Here is a 21,400-nt window from a genome sequence, read left to right as displayed (position 1 = left end):
CATTCATATGCTGTACCTTTAAATTACGTATGAATTTGTCTAGCTTTGTACATATACCTGTATTACACTTGTGCTATGATTTATTGTCCCTGCAATGATTTTCCTCAGCAAGAAAAAGTCTGAGAACTGGCGCGATGATCATCGCGCTTCTCGCTTGCGGCGTGGCCGGTTTCAACCATACTCCCGAGGACCTCGTGGCAGCAGTGCTGCTAGCGGTGGGGCTGGTGGTGGTGGTGGTGGTGGTGGTGGTGGTGTGCGTGGAAGTAGTGATACATCCTCTGACCGTCGCCCTGGCAACCGGGTTTTCATCAGCAATGTGCCATATGAGATGCGATGGCAGGTCATCAAGGATTTGATGAGAGACAAAGGTGATGACAAATATAAGTTTTTGCTATCAACCTTACTTTATCATTATGGTGTACAACTGTAGAATGCAGTAGTTTCATGCCCCCCCCCACTGCCCCCTCCCCTCCCACCACCCCTTCAATTTATTCAATCCATTCCATGTCTCTTTTCTCATTTGTCCATTAATTAATTATCGCTGTGATGCAGTGACAAGTGCGTATAACTCTGAATTTGGCAATTTTAATAGGGAATTTATTTATTTTCGGAATGACGGTGTGTTTTGGTGTTATACATTTGAAGATTTATTTTTCTTTCAAACCACTGAAAGACATTACATACCCATACCATCAGAATCCCATCCTCTTACCAAAACATTTGTTGGGACCACAACTTGCCCGATGCACTCCAATGATGTCCAACATCATGGGTAAATTGGTATATAAATGGTGTAATTCCAAAACATTTAAAATAAGAAGCTTCCTTTCTCTCTTGTATTGTCTTTCTATGGCTTCCCTCACCTTAATCACACATGCACACACACATATATATACATGCACACATACACATGCATAGTTTAGTCACAACTCTAATAAAGCAAACAGCAAGTAAAGCCAAGATTGGAAGACAGCACACCATAGCAAAATTCTTCTGGACACTTACACACCTCAGACTTGAATTCCATGCAAACCGTGTTTTGTAAAATGTTGCTTAAGCATGATCGTATGTTAATCTGTTTATAATTTGAGACCGGTATAGCTTTTATTATTTATAGTATAATGTTTTGGCATTAAAATTGTATGTGAAAACATTAGAGTAAAATATTATTTTTTGTTTCGTTATGTATTTTGTTTGTTTTTTTATTACCTTTTTATGTCCACATGTGGTTTTTACATGAACCCAGCTTACTCCCCATCGTTAACCTCTTTGCTACGAATGCCCAGCTCTGAACTGGCTTGAAAGCATTTTGGAAAATGACGTCAAAGGATTGTAAGCTGAAGCTCACAAGATCCAGCAAATTGCAATTATGTGTTACAGTATCAGAAGTTGGGCCACCCCATCAACATTGGGTTTGTGTTTAATATTAATGTTCTATTTGAACCTATTTGCTTTCATCCAATGGTGGCGGTTCACTATTTACCTTGGAGGAAGAACGGGGGGGGGGGGGAGACGAAACTGTCAGGGAGCCCAGAAATGGATGTTTTACACCTGTAGCAAAAATTAAATGGGGATTGAAATATGGGATTGATGGGCCAATTGGCCTCCTCATACAAATGACGGTTGATCTGCCAAAAGGCAGTTCGTTATTTCGACTCTGTTCTAACATCAATTTGATTTTATAATTTAAAGTTTTTATTGTGACGTTGACCTTCTACGTGTGAAAGCAATCCCGTTCAGCAAATTTCACGTAAATTGGATCAGTGGTATGGAAACATATTTGTAACAAATAAACTCCTACTTTTAGCTTATCTGCAATTTCAATTATTTTATTATTAATTTAAGGTATTGTCTTTTTTATTATTTTTTATTATTATAAGGTACAATTATTATAAGGTATTGTCATCGGGCACTGTCCGTCTGTCTCCCATTTGATTTCTCTGGCCAAACCATTGGACCAATCCGGCTGAAATTTGGCAGCAACGTTCTTCTCCTGACTGGTAACATGGATTACAAAGCTCGTTCCAGTCACTTAACTTTAAGGAAGTCAAAATGGCCGGCTTAGTAAATTTCTTGAGACATCTTCAGTCATAATGCCAACAAATTCGGGTTACAACATTAGGACAGGTTATTGATGTTGAATTGCAGAGGTCATGCCGAGCATGTGACTTGAAGTGTGTCAAAATGGTGGACTTGGTAGATGTTTGGGAAAATTGCGTAAATTCCTTCAAAAACCTTCCTCTACAGATCCACCTGACAGGATGATTCCAAACTTGGGTTACAACATTAGGCCAGGGCCTAATATGGAATAGGCAAATCCGAGAAGTGAACGTAGAATTCTTCTTACATTTGCTTCTGACTTTACCTATAACTTGTTGACAACTGTATACGCAATTTCCAGTTACTTCGGCCTGGATTCGGGATCAGCGGATGATCATTCGGATGATCATTTAATCACGATTAAAATTTATTTTTTGATGATGCGGGAGATATCTTTATTTAAATCAGTGGAGGAAATATACACCATGTCTGATATTATTTGGGTCTTTCATGTCTCCGACGATGCCTTTATCTCCTGGCATGCATCATTCCCCATGACAAAAACCGGAAACAAAAAAACCGGAAACAAAAAAAACCCAGAAACAAAACAAAAACGGAAGCAAAAAGGTCATAGCCAACGACACGTATTCACAATTGGCAGGGTATTGTGTTGTTTTTGTTGTTTCCTATTCTCTCATGTGCACGCGTTAAGTAATATGCACAAGATAGAAATAAAACCCAATCGTGTTTATTCACCGCACAGCGTTTAAAAACAACCAGAAGCAAAAGGTCATAGATCACGACACAGATTCCAAATAGCCAGGGGTAGGTATTGTGTTGTTGTTGTTGTTGTTGTTGTTGTTGTTGTTGTTTCCTATTCTCTCACGTGCACTGGTTAAGTATGAAGCTCACTGCGTTCGCTATTAAAGCTACAGATCCAGTGGCCCTGTTTTTATATACTGTATATAGATAGAAAATAGATTCCATTAATTTGTGATTTGTTTTGAAGAAAATTGCATAATTTGCAAGAAGTCAAGGGTTGAACTTCTCACTTGAGATGGATTGCTGTCAAGATTTGACATTGTTTATGCAATCTTTGTGTTTTTAGCCCATCCCCCGCACAGCGGAAGACGTGGTTTTGCAATCGCATGTGTCTGTGCCCGTATGTCTATGTGCCTGTCCGTGCCGTAACTTTTTACCTTTTGAGCTTTTATCATCAAATTTTCAACAAACCCTCATGAGAATATGGAGAATAATTTTCATCATTATTATTATTATTAACAACCACTTGTCTGTCTGACACAATTTTCAGGGTATGAGCGACCATACCGCTCCCCCCCCTCCAACTACTCCCCAATGGAGAATATTTTAATGATAACTGTGACATCATAGGTCATGTGGTATGGATTAAACACAAAAATTAATACATTATATCTCTGAAGCCGATGATTGGAAAAATTTGAAACTTGGCACATCTCATTCTACTCCCAATGGGGAATAAGGGATTGTAAAAATGACGTCATCGGTAAAGTGGGAGACCAACCATAAATGTTTTAATCAAAATCCTTGTTTACCATTGAGATTCAGTGTGTACGTCCAGGCCGTAACAGTTTTTACCAATTGAGCTTTTGTCATCAAATCTTAAACAAACCTTTTTATGAGATTGTGGAGAACACAAATGAATAACATGAACATTAAATTTATTATTTAAATATATATGGGCTTTGCATTTTCTGATGCTTTCAAGTTAGCTCACCTGGAACGTCGTTCCGGGGGAGCTGATGGAATTGCGTGTCATCAATCCGTTTGTCCATCCACAATTACTTTCAACTTCTCTGAAACTACACATACGATTTTCATGAAACTTTACCACAATCTTCATCACCGTGTATGTACCAAAGTTTGTTCATAGCATTTAATAAGTCGGGGTCTGAGGGGGTTTATGGAGGGAGCTTACAGTGGGGTTGACCCCCCAAAGAGATATTTGCTTTCTTTTCAGAAACGACACGCAATTCCGATGAAACTTTACCACAATCTTAATTACCTCTGGTGTACCAAAAGTTGTTCACGGCCTTAAAAAATACCATTCCATAGGTATTTACTTTCTTCTCCATGACATTTTGTGGGTCATACATGCCAACCAGTGGTTCCCTGGTTATCTTATCCGGCCACGAACAGGTATTGCCCCTATATCCAGGGGTATTGCCCCTATGTTTTTTCTTTTTATTTGTGCAATCAAAACTTTTTGGTGGTGGTTTTCATGCATGAAGTATTCCACTAACACATAAGTGATAAATTGGGCAGGGGAGGAAACTCTACATACCTGCATACAACAGAAGAATTCAGAGGTGGGCAGCAGTAAGGGGCATTCATCAAAAGACACTGAAGTCATGTTTGCATTGGTTGGAGCCTGTGCTCAGGTGCGAGGAGTGGGATGACTTCAGCTAAGGTTTTTGATGTGGATATGCATTTGGCAAGAGGAGAAAGGGCCGACCAAACCAAAACAAGACTTAACCCTGATGAGGTGGAGAAGGACAGGAAAGAAAGGTTGAGTTGCAGAGAGAGGATTCTTGGGATTGGAAGTGTGGAGAGAGGGGAAAGTCGTCTGACTGACCCCACAAGGTGGGATGACTTTGGGCTATTAAAGTATTTGTAGTTGGTATACATTAATATACTTGTGGGACAAATATTTTTTCGCATGGCGGGGGGGGGGGGGGGGTGGGTGGGTGCGGACGTCTCGGAGAAAAACAAAATAACAAACGATGGCTTTGTTTCCAGACCATTCGGGTCAAGAAAATGTCAGTTTTTGCTCCAAGGTGTAATTGATGCTCAAAAAGAAAACACCAGTAAAAGAATAATTTTTTTGAATAAACTTCCCAGCTATTTTAATTTACACATATGGTGCCAACATGTAACTTCCCCCTTCATTTCTCCTTCTTAACATAACAAGTAGATAGCAGCTAATTGTGCCTCCAGAGTGTAGCTGCAGCTTTTTTGTGCTTGAGGGTGGATAGATTGTGTATTTTTCTATTTTAATAATATATTGTCAGACTGTACTATTCACAGGGATTACGTTCCTGAAAATTTTTGCTCATGTCGGGGCATTTAAAATACACTGTATTTATTTATTTATTTATTTACATGATCTGGGCTCATGAAAGAGTGATATCGCACAACAAAGGGACCAGGAGGAGGAAGGGGAAACACCAACAGCAGGGCAAAGGGAGAAAGTAGATGGAGACGGCCAAACAAGGGATGCGGGTAACAATGAGGGAGAAAAGGAATGATTTTATGTCGGCTGCGATGATGGATGGATTCCATGACCTTGCTGACGATTGGAAGGAAGGTGATTGGGCTGTAGTTAAGGGGACCAGGTTTTGCACCTTTTTAATGCAATGTTGTGATGTTGGCTGATTTCTAGTTTCCCAGGTGGATGAAGGAGGCCAGTTCTGAAGTGTATTTAAAAAAATATGGATACGAATAAAAACCATGAATATGTGAAGCGTGATTGCAGAAGCTGGTCACACTTGATGACCTACGAATAGTGGGGTCCGACAGTACATTACTTCTAAATGTCATGCAAGTTGATCATAGAAATGGCACCGAGTTTGTGGCTTGTTGGCAAAAAGAAGAAAGCAATGCACAAATAGTGCACACTCATTACTGGTCTAGGCTTTAGCCTTTCCCTGGCTTTTTTAATATATTTATTTTTGTCTCTTTGGAGAGCCACAGCTTCGGCTGAATGAAGTGTTGGTGCATGGTGTTTATTGAATGTCCGCTTGTATCAGCGTTTATTGAATGTAATGCTTTCTACTGTGGCATTTAATGTCTCGGGCTCGGAAGGAGTGCTGGCCTTGAGCCAGGGCTAGTTTTGATTGCCCATGGTCTGTAAACTTCTCCTTCTGTACGTGCTGAACCACGAGTGGAGTGTTGTTAACAGGCCTCGTGGGAATCCTGTGCTTGATGAAAGAAATATTTTTCAAGGTTGAACAGAAGTTCTATTGTGTTCATCTTCTCGGTCATTTGGAGCCGTGGACGTGCGAGCCATGGCACCTTGAAGCTGCACGATGTGATGACTTTGTTTGCTTGCTATGCTCGACTTCCTCACCAGAATTTGATGGGGGTGTTCCGAAAGCCTGGACTGGATTGCTTACATTATCTAGCTGATGTGCGTGGCGCATTGATCACCTCGCCACAGGTTGTTTTCATGCTTGCGATGTTGGTTGTTTGCTCGAGTTGCATTAGTTTTTTGTTTGTTTTTTTGATTGGTGAAAATGTTGAACTTTTGGCAATGCAAAACGTTTCCAAGGTAGCCAGTGAAGCCTCATCCTGCTGTTCAAATGATCCACATCGACTGTTCGACATTTTGGTTGCTTACTCATTGCAAAAGCAATCTCAAGCTTGGAAACCTTGTTTCAACATTGCTTCTGATGCTGACATAAGTGGCACCAACTCTTCAAAGGCTTTTTAATGACTTATTTATTTATTTTATTTTTTATCCTTTGGTATTTGCTGAAATATATGGTAAAACAAGGTGACGAGACCGATGCTTTTCAAGGCTCATAGCCTGTTGGTTGAAGCAACTGCTCTCCGGTGTGCGGCAGCAAAAGCCAAGCACAACATTTTGGCTCGTCGTTGCTGCTTTGCCTTCAAATGGCTGTGTTGTCTCCAGGTGCTGCAGCTGGGTGCTGCAGCCAATGTAGCTGAATTGAGCTTAGAGCTGGACACTGTTGTTACGCACAGCTTATCGATGTGTGTGTCTTGGTTCTTTTCCGGTTTGTTCCCTGTTGGATCTGGTTACTAGTGGGTGAGGTAACTTACGTGGAGCTCTTTGTGGATGCGGAAGGGAAATCGATGGTAAGTGGTGCTACTGCTTTGAGGGTTTTGCACTCAAACGCAGTGTTTTTACATTGCATTTTGTTTGTCAAATTTACTTGCTTTAATGCTTGGTGTTTGTTCGTGTTAGCCTGGATTAGCGGATTTACAGCTTGTTAATTTTGCCTGCAGTGTGGCTGTCCCCATGTGGTTGACAGTGCTGTATATCTTAGCCAGGATAACCAAGTGTTTGGCTTATTTTGCAGGCCGGATGCACTGTGTGTCCATGAAATACTTTGTCATCTAAATTCGAAAGACATTTGCTGATGTCTTTCAAAAGTGACCCCCCAATGATGCTGATTACACCCCCTCCCCTCCCTCCCTCCCACTTCTGTCCCTTTATTTTGCTCCAAAAGCTGTGTCTGCTGTCGCACCAGAAATTTTGAAACGTTAATTCGATACTGATCATTTTAAACGTAGCATGATTTGCAATTCTGATATGCACCATGTGCATTCCACTTCCCCCTCTCTCTCTCTCTTTCTCTCTCTCTCTCTCAATTGGTTGTTGGGCTGTAAGTAGTGAGGCAGCTGCTAGGAATGTGTTGCTGTTGTAGGAAGTGTGAGTTTGATAAAGTTGTGTGGATTATGTCTATCGTAGCATTTCTATGTAAGAAAAGGCAGGATTTTTTTTTAGGCTAGCGTGTATAGTGAGCGCATCACTGGTGTATCTCTCTCTGTTGTTTATTTGGAAATTGGGCTTTTTAGCTGTTGTTATCGTCGTCGTCGTCATCATCGTTTACATTGTGTACAGCCGTGCATTTATTTACCGACATCTGATTTGATTTTTCTTCCTTTCATGTTTGTCGTGTTTGGTGGGAATTCATCAGGGCTGTGGGTAAGTTCCTCTTCTCCAAGTCGCTTTGGCCACGTGATCACTTTTGCACATCCCTCTCCGTGAGGTCTGCTCCGATAACCACATGGTTTGTTTCCTTTCAGCGTTGTCGAGTTCAAAGATTCGGAGCATATGAGCAAAGCCGTTGAGGTGATGAATAAATACGACTTGCATGGCAGAACCCTCAGTTTGAAAGAGGTAAGGTGAAAAAGTTGTTTTGGTTGTTTTTGGCCGAAGTTACAGTGCTCAGGGCTTTGGTGCTCGTTTGAGAATGTTCCAAGTGTTGGTTGTGGCATTGTTGGTATTTATTTGCTTATTAGCAAAGCTGATACCTGCTTGGCCGAGATTAAATGGTTAATTTTTAGTGTTTATTTGTATGGAATTTCTGTTCATCTTCACCCTTGAATAATGCAATGAAGCAGGGGTCATGAATGGGATATTCATGAAATGTTGTGAAAGGATCTTCTTCGCAGATTATGTGATGGGCTATACAAAAACATATCGCATTAGAATCACCACAACCAACTCTCCCCTGCCCCTCAGCAACCCCAATTCATCAATCGCCCACCCCAAACGCTGTCATCAAACCCCTTTCTCATACTCCAAGTCCACACCCCCCCCATCCTCCTAAATCTTAAGTCCTCAACCTCCCCCTCCAAAACTTACCCACTAATCCCCTTCGCCACTCCATGCCTTCAAACACCCTCCCCACCACAAAATACCAGGATATGCCATTGCTGATAGAGCATGGGTGTGGATGTGGCTCATTACCTCCACCACCGAATGTGAAAGGAGGTTTATGTTCTCACTCGTCTATTTGTTTGTGAACAAAATACTTCAAAAAGTTGTGGACGGATTCCGATGAAACTTGGTGGGCAGGTTGGGTATGTTACAAGGAAGAATTGATTCTTCAATTTTGGTTAAGATCCCAATCTGGATCCGGATCCGAGAATTTTTTAAGTGATTCTTCACCATCGAGTGATGGGTAAAACGATATGCAGCACGATATATCAAAAAGTTCAGATGAAACCTGGTGGATGAGTTGGTCAGGTGACGAGAACAAGCTGATTAAATTTTAGGTCAGATCCGAATCCAGATTGGGGCCTATCAGTGGGATACAGAGCGTAAATTAATCAGCCCGCCGGAGGTTTGCTCCCTCCTGAGTGTCTTGCCACTTAACAATGGAATGATTCACCAGATCCACAACACGTCTGTCACAAGAGCTGAAAAGTGTTCATTCCATCAGAAGTTGGTTGACAACAAGAAAAAAAGGATTATAGCTTCAGTACTCATGCTGTTGCACTGAATACAACATAACTACTGGTTTCATCATACACATAGAAATTGATTTTGGAAAACCAAATTATCATCAGCCCGTTGGACTTGGTCTGAAATTGGGGTGGGCTTACGGATTTTGTCTCGATTTTCGTGTCCGTGTGTGCGTGCGTCCGCAACCATATCTCAGGCATGTCCAGACCGATTTTATAAGTACTTTGTACAAATACAACAAATGATGGTATCCATATGCGCATCATTTTTGTTTTGTGATGCGATCAAAGATGGCTGACTGGCAGACATTTTAGTTGGAAAAAAAAATACAACCTGATGTTGAACACGTCCTCAACCATTTCTCGGATACGCATTTACTGATGTTGTTCAGACTTGGCACACAGATAAGGAATGATCGCTTACGTATGCACGTCATTTCTTTTCAACATCTGATCCAAGATTTCCAAATGGTGACCATTTTGTTACTTAAATGTGTCCCCAACCATTTCTCACACATGCATGGTCCGATGTTGTTCAAACTTGGCACAAGCACAGCATATGACGGCATACACATGCAGCTCACTGTACTTTGCGATCTGATCAAAGATGGCCGACTGGTGGACTGACGACCATTTTAGTGGTGCATAAATATGGACCAGCCCTTGAACTCGAAGCAGCAAAATTATGAAACAATGGGTGCTCTGACATTTTATGTCTGTTATACTTGTCATTATTAAAAATAATGATGAGCATCCTTAAAAATATTGTGTTTTTTGTATTTTTAATTTTGGCTCGGTTTTATTTCATCATCTGACTGAAATAACTGAGCTCCAAAGATAAAACTTGGTGCTGTCATCATCAGATCCACATGTCTCTTGTTTGAGCTTCAGTATGTTGGGTAGTTGCCCACACTGTCATCGATCCATTATGATGAGGTGTTAATTTTCAGCATTTGTTTTCTTTTTGTGGATCCATCTCTTGCTTGACACAGCACTACATTTTTTTGTAATCTGAATTAGTTCATGCTTTTTGTTGGGAATATATCGATAATTTAAATGGTATAAAGCTATCATTTGAAATTTATCTGACCACTGTTGTGGGCAATGAGTGAACGAACACCTGAATCCTTAAAATCCAATCATGTACGTCAAAATCCCTCTTCAGATACCTGTATCTTGGAAATGATTGACATAATAGGCTTATTTTGAGCTGGCTTTTGATAGTTTGGCTCAGAATTACCGAGGCTTCAAAGTTTCAACTCAATTTATTTATCAAGTATTTATCCATCCAAATCCCCGATCTTTTCTACCCCCATTAATTCCCCACAAACCCACCTCCTTCAAATTCCCTGCTTTCCTTCCTGAAAGTCCCTGTAATGTCCATCTTGTTTACCCCGTGTTCCCCCATCCCTCTCCCTTCTGTTTTTTTTATTTTATTTTTGGTAATTTATTTCATAAATGTTCATAATGATCACCTACAGAACTCTTGGAAAGTTATGCGAGTTTGCTTGGAATGGCCTGTAAAAAGATTAAAGATAGACTTTGTACATACCTGTTGCTCATGTGATGTGCATGCAAAGATGACCCATCCTCTGTGTTGTTGTTGACCTTGCTCTTTGCGATTGAAATTTTCATGATGATGTACACAACCCTCGTTTCACCAACTCCCAATACTCCCTGTTCTATGTTTTAGGATCCGGAGGGTGAACTGGCTCGAAGAGCTCTCCAAAAAATAGGTGGTGGAGCTATAGGAGGGACAGGTACAGGGATGAGTGGGATGTGGGCGATGGGTGGTGGAATGGGAGTAGGGATTGGAGGAGGGATGGGTGGTGGAATGGGAGGAGGCAGTGGAATGGGTGGTGGAGGGATGGGTGGTGGAATGGGTGGGATGAGCCCCGGAATGGGAGCCATGGGTGGAGGATTAGCGAGTATGAGTGGTGGAATGGGATTGATGGGCGGTGGAATGGGAGCAATGAGTGGTGGCATGGGAGGGATGGGTGGGAGTATGAGTGGTGGAATGGGGGTAATGGGTGGGAGTATGAGTGGTGGAATGGGGGGAGGGATGAACGCTGGGATAGGAGGATTAGGTGGTGGAATGGGGGGTGTCGGTGGTGGAATTGCTGGTGGACCATTGTCGTCGATGGGTAGTGGGGGGATGTTGGGCAGTGGAATGATGCAGATGGGTGGAGGTCATACTTCGATTCCTGGTGCGGGTCCCGTTCCAATTTCCATTCCAAATGCGGACATGATGGGAACAGCAGTACATCCTGTTTCCGGAATGGACTCTGGACCACAATCCATGATGTCTGTACCTGTTGGCATGAGAAGCAACCCCAACATCCCACCTGAACTTCTTGCAGCGCTGCAGTCTGGACGGCTCGGCACAACAATCTTCATTTCAAATGTACGATGCTGCAGCAACGTTTAGTGCGTGCGTGCGTGCGTGCGTGCGTGTGTGTGTGTGTGTGAGAGAGTGAGAGAGAGAGATCTTTTTGTGGCATTCTACTGGAGTGTTTTGATGTGGAATGTGATGCGCCAAAATGATGGTCATGACCTCATGAGTTGATTAGGCTAATTAACTACAAAGAAAAATCCGTTAGATTTCCCATATGTTAAACACACGCCATGCTCAGGTATATCAAGCAGCTTAGTACGTCCTTCCACCACGGCATGGCATTCTAATTCCAAAATAACGAACAAAAACAATGATAACATTGTAACAAATCATATATTAATTAATACCAATTATATTTACAACAATATTAATATTGGAAGTATCATCTGGCAATAATGGTAACGGACATATAATCCCCGTGCTGGCCCCAAGCACATCCTGGCTTGGTGAAAGGCAAGTGGTTGGGATTTTGTATCTTCATGTAGATCACATCACTGAGGCAATATTATACCTATCTTGGTGTTTTGCTTGTCTCGTTACCTCTTTTTATGTGAAATATTGTTGTGAAAAGTTGAGATGGTGGCGTTTGTTGTTATATGTTTTAGCAGTGTCGGTGGTCAAATAATTATGTTCGTGCTTTGTGACAGCTTGATTACAAGGTTAACTGGAGGAAGCTGAAAGAGGTTTTTTCAATGGCGGGACAAGTTAAGCGAGCAGATATCAAAGACAAGGATGGGCGAAGTCGTGGCATGGGCATAATCACATACGAACAGCCACTCCATGCCCTCCAGGCCATCTGTATCCTTCAATAGTCTATCATTCCCACTGTGAATAAAAACACAACTTTTTTTTAAAGCTTCCCTTCAAGATCAAGCCATGAATGATGGGTGGGGGGGGGGGGGTTTCATACAAGTAATGTTTTACACTTGTGCAGAAATGACAATTATCCTCTCCTGCTTACATTAACATCAGTAAACTTGATTTGATGATACAAGTCAAAGGCATTGGATTCAGAAGTCTGTTTTTCATTTTTTAAATAAAATTGGTTTAAATGTAAAACCTCTGCCACCGAAAGTGGACAAGAGGTTGTGTTTTCACCCCTGTCTCTGTATATCTGTCTCTGTGAGCAGGATATCTCCAAAAGTTATGGATGGATTCGGCCAAAACTTGATGGACAGAGTTGGGTGTTTGACGAGGGCGAATTTATTTGATTTTGGTGAACATCCGGATCCGATTATTTTTTTCAAGTGATTCTCTTCACCATTGAGTGATTCGGGCAAAAACGCTATGTAGCACGATATCTCATAAGGTTGTAGAGCAATTCAGACGAAACTTGATGGACGAGATGGATAGGTGATGAACAATTCGATTAGATTTTTGGTTCAGGTCCGTTTGCAGATCTGACCGATCAGTGGGATACGAAACGTAAACTGTTCAGCCTGGTCGAGGCTTGGTATGCGCTCCACTGAGTGCCGTTCTAGTTTGTGTGTTTGTTTATTTTGAGCTTGGTATTTTGACTGTTTTTAGCCAAGCCAAAGCATGATGTTTTCCATGCAGTCTCCTTGCATTTGGCTACAAGTCAGGAGCTATGCTGTGAGAGACACTTTATAAATATCCATTAAATGTTGAGCTTTGTATTACAGTCAAATATTGATGCCAACTGAAATTTTCTCTCTGTTTTTGCCAAACTCAGCATTGTGCACTCATTTTAGCTTCTGTGCCATTACAAGCTGCATTCCATTCTTGATCGCAGTTATTAACCCCACCCTTCCCGAAGGGTCAAGTGAGACTCTTGCAATTGGTGTGTGTGTGTGTGTGTGTGTGTGTGTCAGTATCCATACGCAGATCTACTTTTAATGTGAATCGTTCATTTTCACGTCTGTAATCTATGTACCCCTGTGAGGCTCTGCATTTTAAATGCTCTTGTCTTATTAAAAATTTGATTGGTATCTACATTATTTGACATTATTTGTGTCATTTTAATTAAATAAAAGTTTCAATGACAAATGTCAGTCGACGAAAAACTGGATAACACCATGGTCGCCTGTTTGGCATTCCCACCTGGACGTGCAGCTCATGTTCCTGTGATGCATGGTTCAAATCCCATATTCCCTGTTGATTTGTCAATTCTCTACTAATGTCCTTAACAAATCATTTTAAACTATTTTGTCTCGTAATGTGTTCTCCTGTTATGGGTTGAATGTGAAAGTTCCGCCATGAGCTTTATATCCTGTAAAAATAAAGTAAAGTGGAAACTTTTTTTTCTCATAAATACCATTTTAATATATTTTTTTTGTATTACAAATTGTATTGTATTTGACAACAATTGCTTGTGAAATAGATAATGCTTCAAAATTTTCAAACAAGAAGTTATTGTGTTGTGCTTGTCATTCAGAAATTCCTTAACGGCACACTCACACCAGCCATGTTCAACGGGCAGCCTCTGTACGACCGTGATATGCACGTCAAGATGGTGAGCCTTTCAAGTGCTCATTCTTTGGCCATGTATAACTTTAATTGCTGGAGTACACATGGCTTATCTTGTATCGTCTATTTTTCTCTTTCAGGATGACCGCTCACTGCCCAAAGATGACTTTACTCTCATCGAGAAGCCAAAGCAGCTGCCATGTGCGTATGGTTCGAACATTTATCTCCATGCAACTCGACTTGCACATTTGTGCAGGACTATAATAGACTATTTAAAAAGTCAAACTGCACAAATATCCAATCCTTTCACCCATACTTCCCCCCCCCCCCAACTCCTTTTATAAATGCCATCTGCTTTTTGTTTGAAATATGTATTTGTTTTGCAACATAAAAATTGATAGCATTTGATTTTAGAAAGGTGAAACTTTGTTCATACCTGCATCCTACATATCAGCACAGACTTGATTTCATTTTGCATGTGATCTGTAACTATTTTGAGCAGTTTCAAAGCTTTAACCATGCTTGAATATTTGTTGTGTTCATTGAAAACATTTCATCTTTCTTAGCCAAAACTTTCCAATACTTCAAAAGGGTTTTCTACAGTTTGAAAAGTATTTGCACAGTGGTAAAGTAGTAGTTTCTGTTCAGGATCCATTTCAGAGTTGAGCAACAAAATGAAGGAGCAAAGAAAGTTTCTTTATTACAAGTCTGGAGACGGCAATGGTTCACGAGCAGTATTTGATGATGTAGATTGTTTCAGAAGTCAAGGATGAGACAGTGATAATTTTTGACCAAGTTATAAAAATGATCAACATGATGTGGTACGAGTGACAGGTTATTAGCTGCAAAATGTCGAAAACCTGGTTTCATTCAACAACTTTCAATTGACCTTTGCATAACCTTTAAAGGTCACAAAACAATGTTGTGGACATTAAAATAAGGAAACAGGATACGTGCTATAGCTTATTGGAGTGAGTTCGTCGAAGAAGGTCGAAAATCCGGTTTGATTCCCACAACTTTGAAAATTTGACCTTTGTGAACTTTAAAGGTCAAAGGTCAAGGATTATGACCTTTGGTGCAAAACTTCCTCTGGAACATTCCAGGAACAATATAACGTCATATAGGCTATATGGCATTTCGCACTCCTCGGATTATCCATACTTTGATGAAATCAGCGTAAAAACAAACTTGAAGGGGGCGGCCACGGGCAAGGTGTTCGAGATAGAGCAAAATGCTTTCAAGACTTTCGATGGGGAATGACCTCAAGATTATGCATTAAAAATAGTCATCCGAGCTCTCAAAGTTTGGGCGGTCATATGATTTTTATGTCAAAATTCGCAATTTTCTAAGTTCGTGACCTTGTGACCTTGACCTTGGGACGAAAATGAAAAATCGAGCTCCGTGGGGCTATGCATGTGCCATTGGGATAACCAAATACCGAAACCCCTTGCCAGATTCGACAAACCCCCTCAGAGAAGATGTAAATTGAAATCAGCTACCCCCTAAAAACACATGTTTTTTGGGCGTGGCTCTGCCCATAATAGGCGCACCACGCCCATTCTCAGAAAAACACAATTAGATCATGATATAAACCTCCCATCAAAATTTTATCAGGATCGGATCAAAACCCACGGAGCTATGGCCGGGACAGACAGACAGACACACACCAATTACGAATATAGTGGTCACTGACTGACTCGTGAACCTATTTTTTTTATTTTTTTTTTAGGAGAGAGCTTTAAAGAAGGTGGCCCACAATATTTTTGACTGTTAGATGATAGAACACACAATAAAATTACGATTATAGCAGAAATGTACTTTAGATCTGTTACATATGCACAAAGTTCATATACTTGATGAAGTTTATTTATTTACATTTCATATGTAAATTAACGTGTTATTCAACACAATCATATTATTAAAACAACTGTTGGTAACTTTTCTTGCATGAATTGCAATAATTGATTATAAATGGACGTTTATAGTTCATCAATATAACTTAAAAGCAAGTAAGCCCTGTTGCTTCGGTGATGGGATTATTGAGAGGGAGAGAGAGGAGGGAGAATGAGAAAGCAGGGGGTTTGGGGGGGCAATGAAGTCGGAGGGGGAGCAAGAGGAGGGAAGAGTGAGGGGGGAGAGAGAAGGGGATGATGGCGGAATGAGTGAGGAAGCGGGGGAGGGGAGTGATGAATGGGGTGGGGGGAGAATCGGTTTGGTCCCTCCATCCTTTCCCTCCATCCTTCCATCCCATCCATCCATCCTTCCCATCCCATCCATCCGGTCATCCCATCCGTCCTTTCCGTCGCTTCTATCCCATCCCATCCGTCCATCCCTTCCCTTCATCCATCCACTCCATCCCTTCCCTCCACCCATCTCATCCATCCCTTCCCTCCACCCATCCCATCCATCCTTTCACTCCACCCCATCCCATCCATCCCTTTCCTCCACCCCATCCCATCCATCCCCTTCCTCCACCCCATCCCATCCATCCCCTTCCTCCACCCCATCCTATCCATCCCCTTCCTCCACCCCATCCCATCCATCCCGTCCCTCCCTCCACCCCATCCCATCCATCCCGCCCCTCCCTCCACCCCATCCCATCCATCCCCTCCCTCCACCCCATCGCATCCATCCCGCCCCTCCCTCCACCCAATCCCATCCATTTCTTCCCTCCATCCCCATTTTATCCCTTCCCTCCCCTCCATCTATCCACCCCTTCCCTCCCCTCCATCTATCCATCCCTTCCCTCCATCCCTTCAGTAATTGGGAACGACACAGGCAAGTGGTTGTGCAGAGGGGCAGTGCCGCCAAGCACTCAAGGAAGCACTCCAACAAAACAGTTGATAAGGAATGGCGGGCTTGGTAAGCGATTAGCAATCACCAATCCATCATATTAAACACCTCCCGAAGACGTCCAATATGTCAAACTATGTCCGAATTGGACAAATTAAATACTTTTTTGAGTAGTCTCAACTGCTGCTAAGTTCAATTCTGGAGTTTAAATTTTGTAAGTCGGCTCAGTTTCAGAGATTCTGGAGGTTATGGCACATGTGGAAATGAAACAGTCACAAACGCAAGTGTCTCCGGGCGTTTATAAGCATTGCCATGTGCCCAGGAATTCGTAGGTATGACGATGTGCCATTCGATAATATGAGTAAGGAAAGTGGGGGAAAAAAAGAACTATCATAAAGAAATCAACCGTTGTTGCCTGTTCAAAGTCAAGGCATTGTTCGGCAGGCCAAAAAAAAATAGTGAATTATGACCCCAGTGAGGGAGAACAAGCTGACCATAGATGAGCCTTGATAGAGGATAATTAAATAAGGCCGTTAATTTCTTCAAAAGCAGTGCTTAAATTATCCCAAACACCCAATTTTCAATCTTGCACTCCTTTGGAGTTCCCTTGATATGCATGCAAAATTTCAGGCTGCTCGGTGCCATGGTTTTGGAGTTATGGAGGACACACACACACACACACACACACGCACACGCACACGCACACGCACACGCACACGCGCACACAGAGACGCGCACAGGCATGCACACTGACATCTAGTCTTTGAACATGATGAATGTCTGCATGGTATCAAGAAAATATCCAGTAATTGACGTTCTTATTTGTGGTGTATTACTGTGTTGCAAAAAATGTTTTTTGTTTGTTTTGTGGAAGGTTTAAAGGTCTACCTTGACAATCAAAAATATAAAGTACATTCTTGTGATTTATTGTGATCTGCCTTTTGTGGAAGTAATTTTGGCCTGTGCATTTCAGATGGATTAGGTGGAGTTGGCCTTGGCTTTGGCCCTGATGGGGAGCCTTTGAAACCAGAGGAGAACGACATGGCATCCAAGGGTTGCATTGGGCCTCGAGGCAAGAGTTCATTCATCATATTTATTGTTATTAATAGTGAAGAACTCATCCGTTCCCCCAGAATTGGTGTATTTTAGTCTGTTCCTGACGTGATACCGCAACCACCTAGAGTCCGAGAGTGACTTTCTGCTATACATGCTTACGGAGCTGGAGCGGAAGTTGCAGTCAAAGTTACTCTTGGGGGTAGGGAGTTGTAAGAATAAGCAGCATACGGACAGTGAGAAATGGAATTCTTGATGTGAAGTGCAACTCTGCAGCCAGGATGGAGTTAAGGCTGATTCAAGCCAGAGGATTCAAAAGCCAGAGAGAGACCTCAAAGTCAAGGACTTCTTGTGGGAGGAAGGATGCTGTTAAACAGATAATGTCCGATATGTCAGCAGTGCCTGGATTGAGAAATTTGACAGGTTGGAGTTGAGGCGTCAGATGTTTGAGGTCCACACAGTTAGGGACAGTGTAGGAGGCGTTGTTGGAGGGGGGGGGTGGGAATGTGAAAGGAGCAGGGCATGGGGAAGATGGGATGGTGCGGGACGGGGAGAGGGTGGGTGTGGAATGGGAGGGAATTGTGGAGGGTGTGTTATGGGTGGGTGGAAGCTGAGAGGGTGTTGGATAGAGCATCAATGGGGAAGCTGAGAGAGGTTGGGGTGAGGGGGAAGATGGGAGAGGGTAGGGCAATTGGGAAAGTGGGAGGGGGTTACAGAAATATGGGACTTGAAGTGGAGGGATGCTGAAGAGGAGGACTCGTATGAGGGGTGGAGTTGGAAAGATACAGCATGTCGGAGATGAGGGGGGGTGGTGGGGCGGGAGGGTATTGACATGGAGGAATTTGATATCATTGATGGACGTTATGGGGAATTGATCGTCATGTGCAGACAACCTCTGCAACCTGGACTTTTCAAGATTCCCAATCTGAAATATCTGGAGACAGACATCATGGGAGGGGTGAAATGAATGGTTGTTAAAGTCACAGAGGAAATAGGTGGTTGTTGATGCGGGAGAAGTGGGAGGATGGTTGTTCCACTGAGGAGTCAGACTGGTTTGAGAAATAAGCCTTTTGAAAAAGAAGAAAAGGAATAGATTGTGATGAAGAAGAAGAACAACTTGGTTGTTCCTGACAGAGAAATAAGGAAGGTGAAGCATTTTCAAATGTTATTGGAAGCTTTTAATGAAATATTTCAATAAATCAAGATTCAGTTTTAAGTTTTTGGAAAAGGAAGGGATAAAGAATGAATGAACGAAGGAAGTACAGGCAGAATGAGTTTATTGTTTTTTTGTTTTTTTGTTTTTTCCGGGTGGAAAAAAAAAATTCTTTCTTTTTTTAAGCAAGGGGGGAGGGGGATAGGATAAAGTTGAGGAAGATAAAAAGACAATACTTGCGAGAAAGGAAGCAGACCAAGGTACATGTGCATCAGTGCAGAGACGAATTTGCACGCTGACGAGCTGAGGCATGAGCAAGCAGACCAAACAATCACAGGGACACAAATTCAACAATGCAACACAACTAGCTATGGCTTAACACAGAAAATTGGACGAACACACAAACAGCAAGACAGGTACGAAAATATAACAGAAAGACAAGACCGACCTGCTCCGGAAAACTTGGCTTTGATGAACTGGAAGGAGGAACTACGCAATCCACCGTCCAACTGCACAGACCCGGAACCAGAAGTCATTTGAGAGAGATTGAGATTGGGACCATACTCTGTGCAGAGCGTTGGTGTGCAGACGACATGGCATGTTGTCATGTAACACGTAATCTAAGCAGTCTCCTTGGCTATTGGGCATAATCCTGGACGGGTCACCACTCCGACACAGTATATCAGCATGTGGCACATATTTTGCCAACCTTGGAAGGATGACAGGCCGAGTTTACCCCACCTGGTATTAATTCAACAGGTGAGCGGGATTTGAACTCAGGACCCTAGGATCCAAAGCCCACCACCCTAACCATTAAGCCAACACCAGGCATGAAGTCATTTGAGTGTGTGAATTTTAACAAGAAACCAAAAATAATTAACCTAATTATATACTCATTAATTGGTAAGTTGCAAGCAAGTTAACTGAAAGCGATTTTTCAATCTGTCGTGAAAAAAAGAACAGCTAAATTTGTAGATAGATTGAGTCGATCTCCAGGATTGACTTGTTCATGAAGCATTTGTTTGATTATTTTTTTTCCATTCCTCGGAAATTCATTCTTATATAATGACCTTTCTTTTCTCTTGGCAGGCTTGGGCATGGATGTGCCTGGATTTGGAGGCATGTCCGACAGAGTTGGAGGTGGGTTTGCTTGTACTCTATCTTGCCTGAGGTGATGTGGACTTGCCCACAATATTTCACCCTTGCTCGTCTGTTGGTATGCATTTTTGTCAATCTCTGTCTGAATGCTGCCCATTCATAGTATTTTCAAACTTACAGGCTTGGATCCATTGCCTGGCTTTGGCATGGATCGGTCTAACATTGGTGGTTACGGTGGAGTTGGTAGCAGCATCGGCGGAATAGGTGGAATGGGAGGGAGCATGGGACAGATGGGAGGTGAGTTTCTTTTGCCACACTCGCTGCTAAGTATTGTAACAAATATGTCACAGGTGTGTCTTGCGTTCTGATCGTTTTGTTTTTAAAGTCGTTTTATCTCATGCTTTACCCATTAATTATTTTTGCAGGTTTCCCTTTTGACAAGTTTGTGAAATGAGTAATGGTGGAAAAGATGAAAAAGACCGAGTTTTGACGATTATTGACTTTTTATTCCATGTTCATTGCATTGAAGTCGTCTTATACTTGCAGGAGGAATGTCAGGAGGATTGGGGCCTGTGGACAACTTTAGAAGAGATATTGGAAACAATATCGGCACAGGTCTAGGAAATGGAATGGGGGTGTCTATGGGAGGTGAGCCACAGATCCATTCTATATCTCTTTGATATGCTATCTGGTTTGTTTGGTGGAATAAACAAACTTTGCCTTCACAGACGCTTTCCGTCCTGGCTATGGTTCCGGCTTCCAGCGTGAATTTAATCGAGATAACATGAGTCGTAGTTTTGGGAACAACATGATGGGTAAGTTTCCTTGAGTTAACTATCACATCATCCTTTAAAAAGCGAGGTTTTCTGACATATTTTTGAAATTAATGTGGAGGAATGCAGTCGACATTTAATGAAAAATCAGTTTTGTGATCATCATTGGCTACCTCTCCCGAAACTGAATAAACAAGAAATAACCAATGTACGATAACATTTTATTGAGAAAGCAAGCCTCTTGACACATTTTACTTCGAAGAAGGGCTCATGCTTGAATTGTCGCTTCATCTTTCCTCTTTCTCATAGCAGTTGGCGTACCTCGGTGAACATTTGGTTCAGGAAATTAGTTTTCCAGATTATAGACCCCGCCCTTCAAAACTAAACAACCATAAATAAAATTAGTCTTATCGAATGCCCATCTTGATTTAAGGTGTAATATCCTTTGGAAGTGCACTGCTTGGCATTCAGTTACCCTGGTTTTATCATTTGTTTGGCTTCATCTTCGCTTTATTTGGTGAAACTCTAGCCATGCTTACCCATGTAATCAAAAGAGAGCATGTTGCACTTGACAAATGTTGCAGATCGATCTGTGAATCTCAGAGGATGTAAAATCTAGTGAAGCACTCAAAAAGAGGATATTTTAAAACACAGTTGTTGGTGCTGCTGCTGTTGTTATCGTGGTTGTCGTAT

General features: G+C 41.9%; 1 protein-coding gene across 1 annotated transcript in view; it reads left to right on the top strand.

Annotated features, from left to right (window-relative positions):
- LOC147030939 (myelin expression factor 2-like) overlaps window positions 1-21,400 on the top strand; it is a 39,963-nt gene that overhangs the window by 9,104 nt on the left and 9,459 nt on the right. The window contains exons 2-14 of the mRNA XM_085875499.1: window positions 109-368; window positions 6,845-6,897; window positions 7,743-7,750; window positions 7,852-7,945; window positions 10,709-11,419; window positions 12,058-12,208; window positions 13,834-13,883; window positions 13,978-14,038; window positions 17,604-17,702; window positions 19,926-19,976; window positions 20,115-20,231; window positions 20,481-20,582; window positions 20,663-20,749. Of these exons, the coding sequence (XP_085731625.1) occupies window positions 109-368; window positions 6,845-6,897; window positions 7,743-7,750; window positions 7,852-7,945; window positions 10,709-11,419; window positions 12,058-12,208; window positions 13,834-13,883; window positions 13,978-14,038; window positions 17,604-17,702; window positions 19,926-19,976; window positions 20,115-20,231; window positions 20,481-20,582; window positions 20,663-20,749 (1,844 nt within the window). The remainder of the gene's footprint in view (window positions 1-108; window positions 369-6,844; window positions 6,898-7,742; window positions 7,751-7,851; window positions 7,946-10,708; window positions 11,420-12,057; window positions 12,209-13,833; window positions 13,884-13,977; window positions 14,039-17,603; window positions 17,703-19,925; window positions 19,977-20,114; window positions 20,232-20,480; window positions 20,583-20,662; window positions 20,750-21,400) is intronic.

This window comes from Eptatretus burgeri, chromosome 3 (genome assembly GCF_056783735.1).
Source record: "Eptatretus burgeri isolate ZD-2024b chromosome 3, Ebu_testis_v1, whole genome shotgun sequence".
In the NCBI taxonomy this organism is placed as follows: Eukaryota; Metazoa; Chordata; class Myxini; order Myxiniformes; family Myxinidae; genus Eptatretus; species Eptatretus burgeri.
The sequence above is the reverse complement of the archived record's forward strand: the minus strand, read 5'-3'. Positions and strand labels throughout refer to the sequence as shown.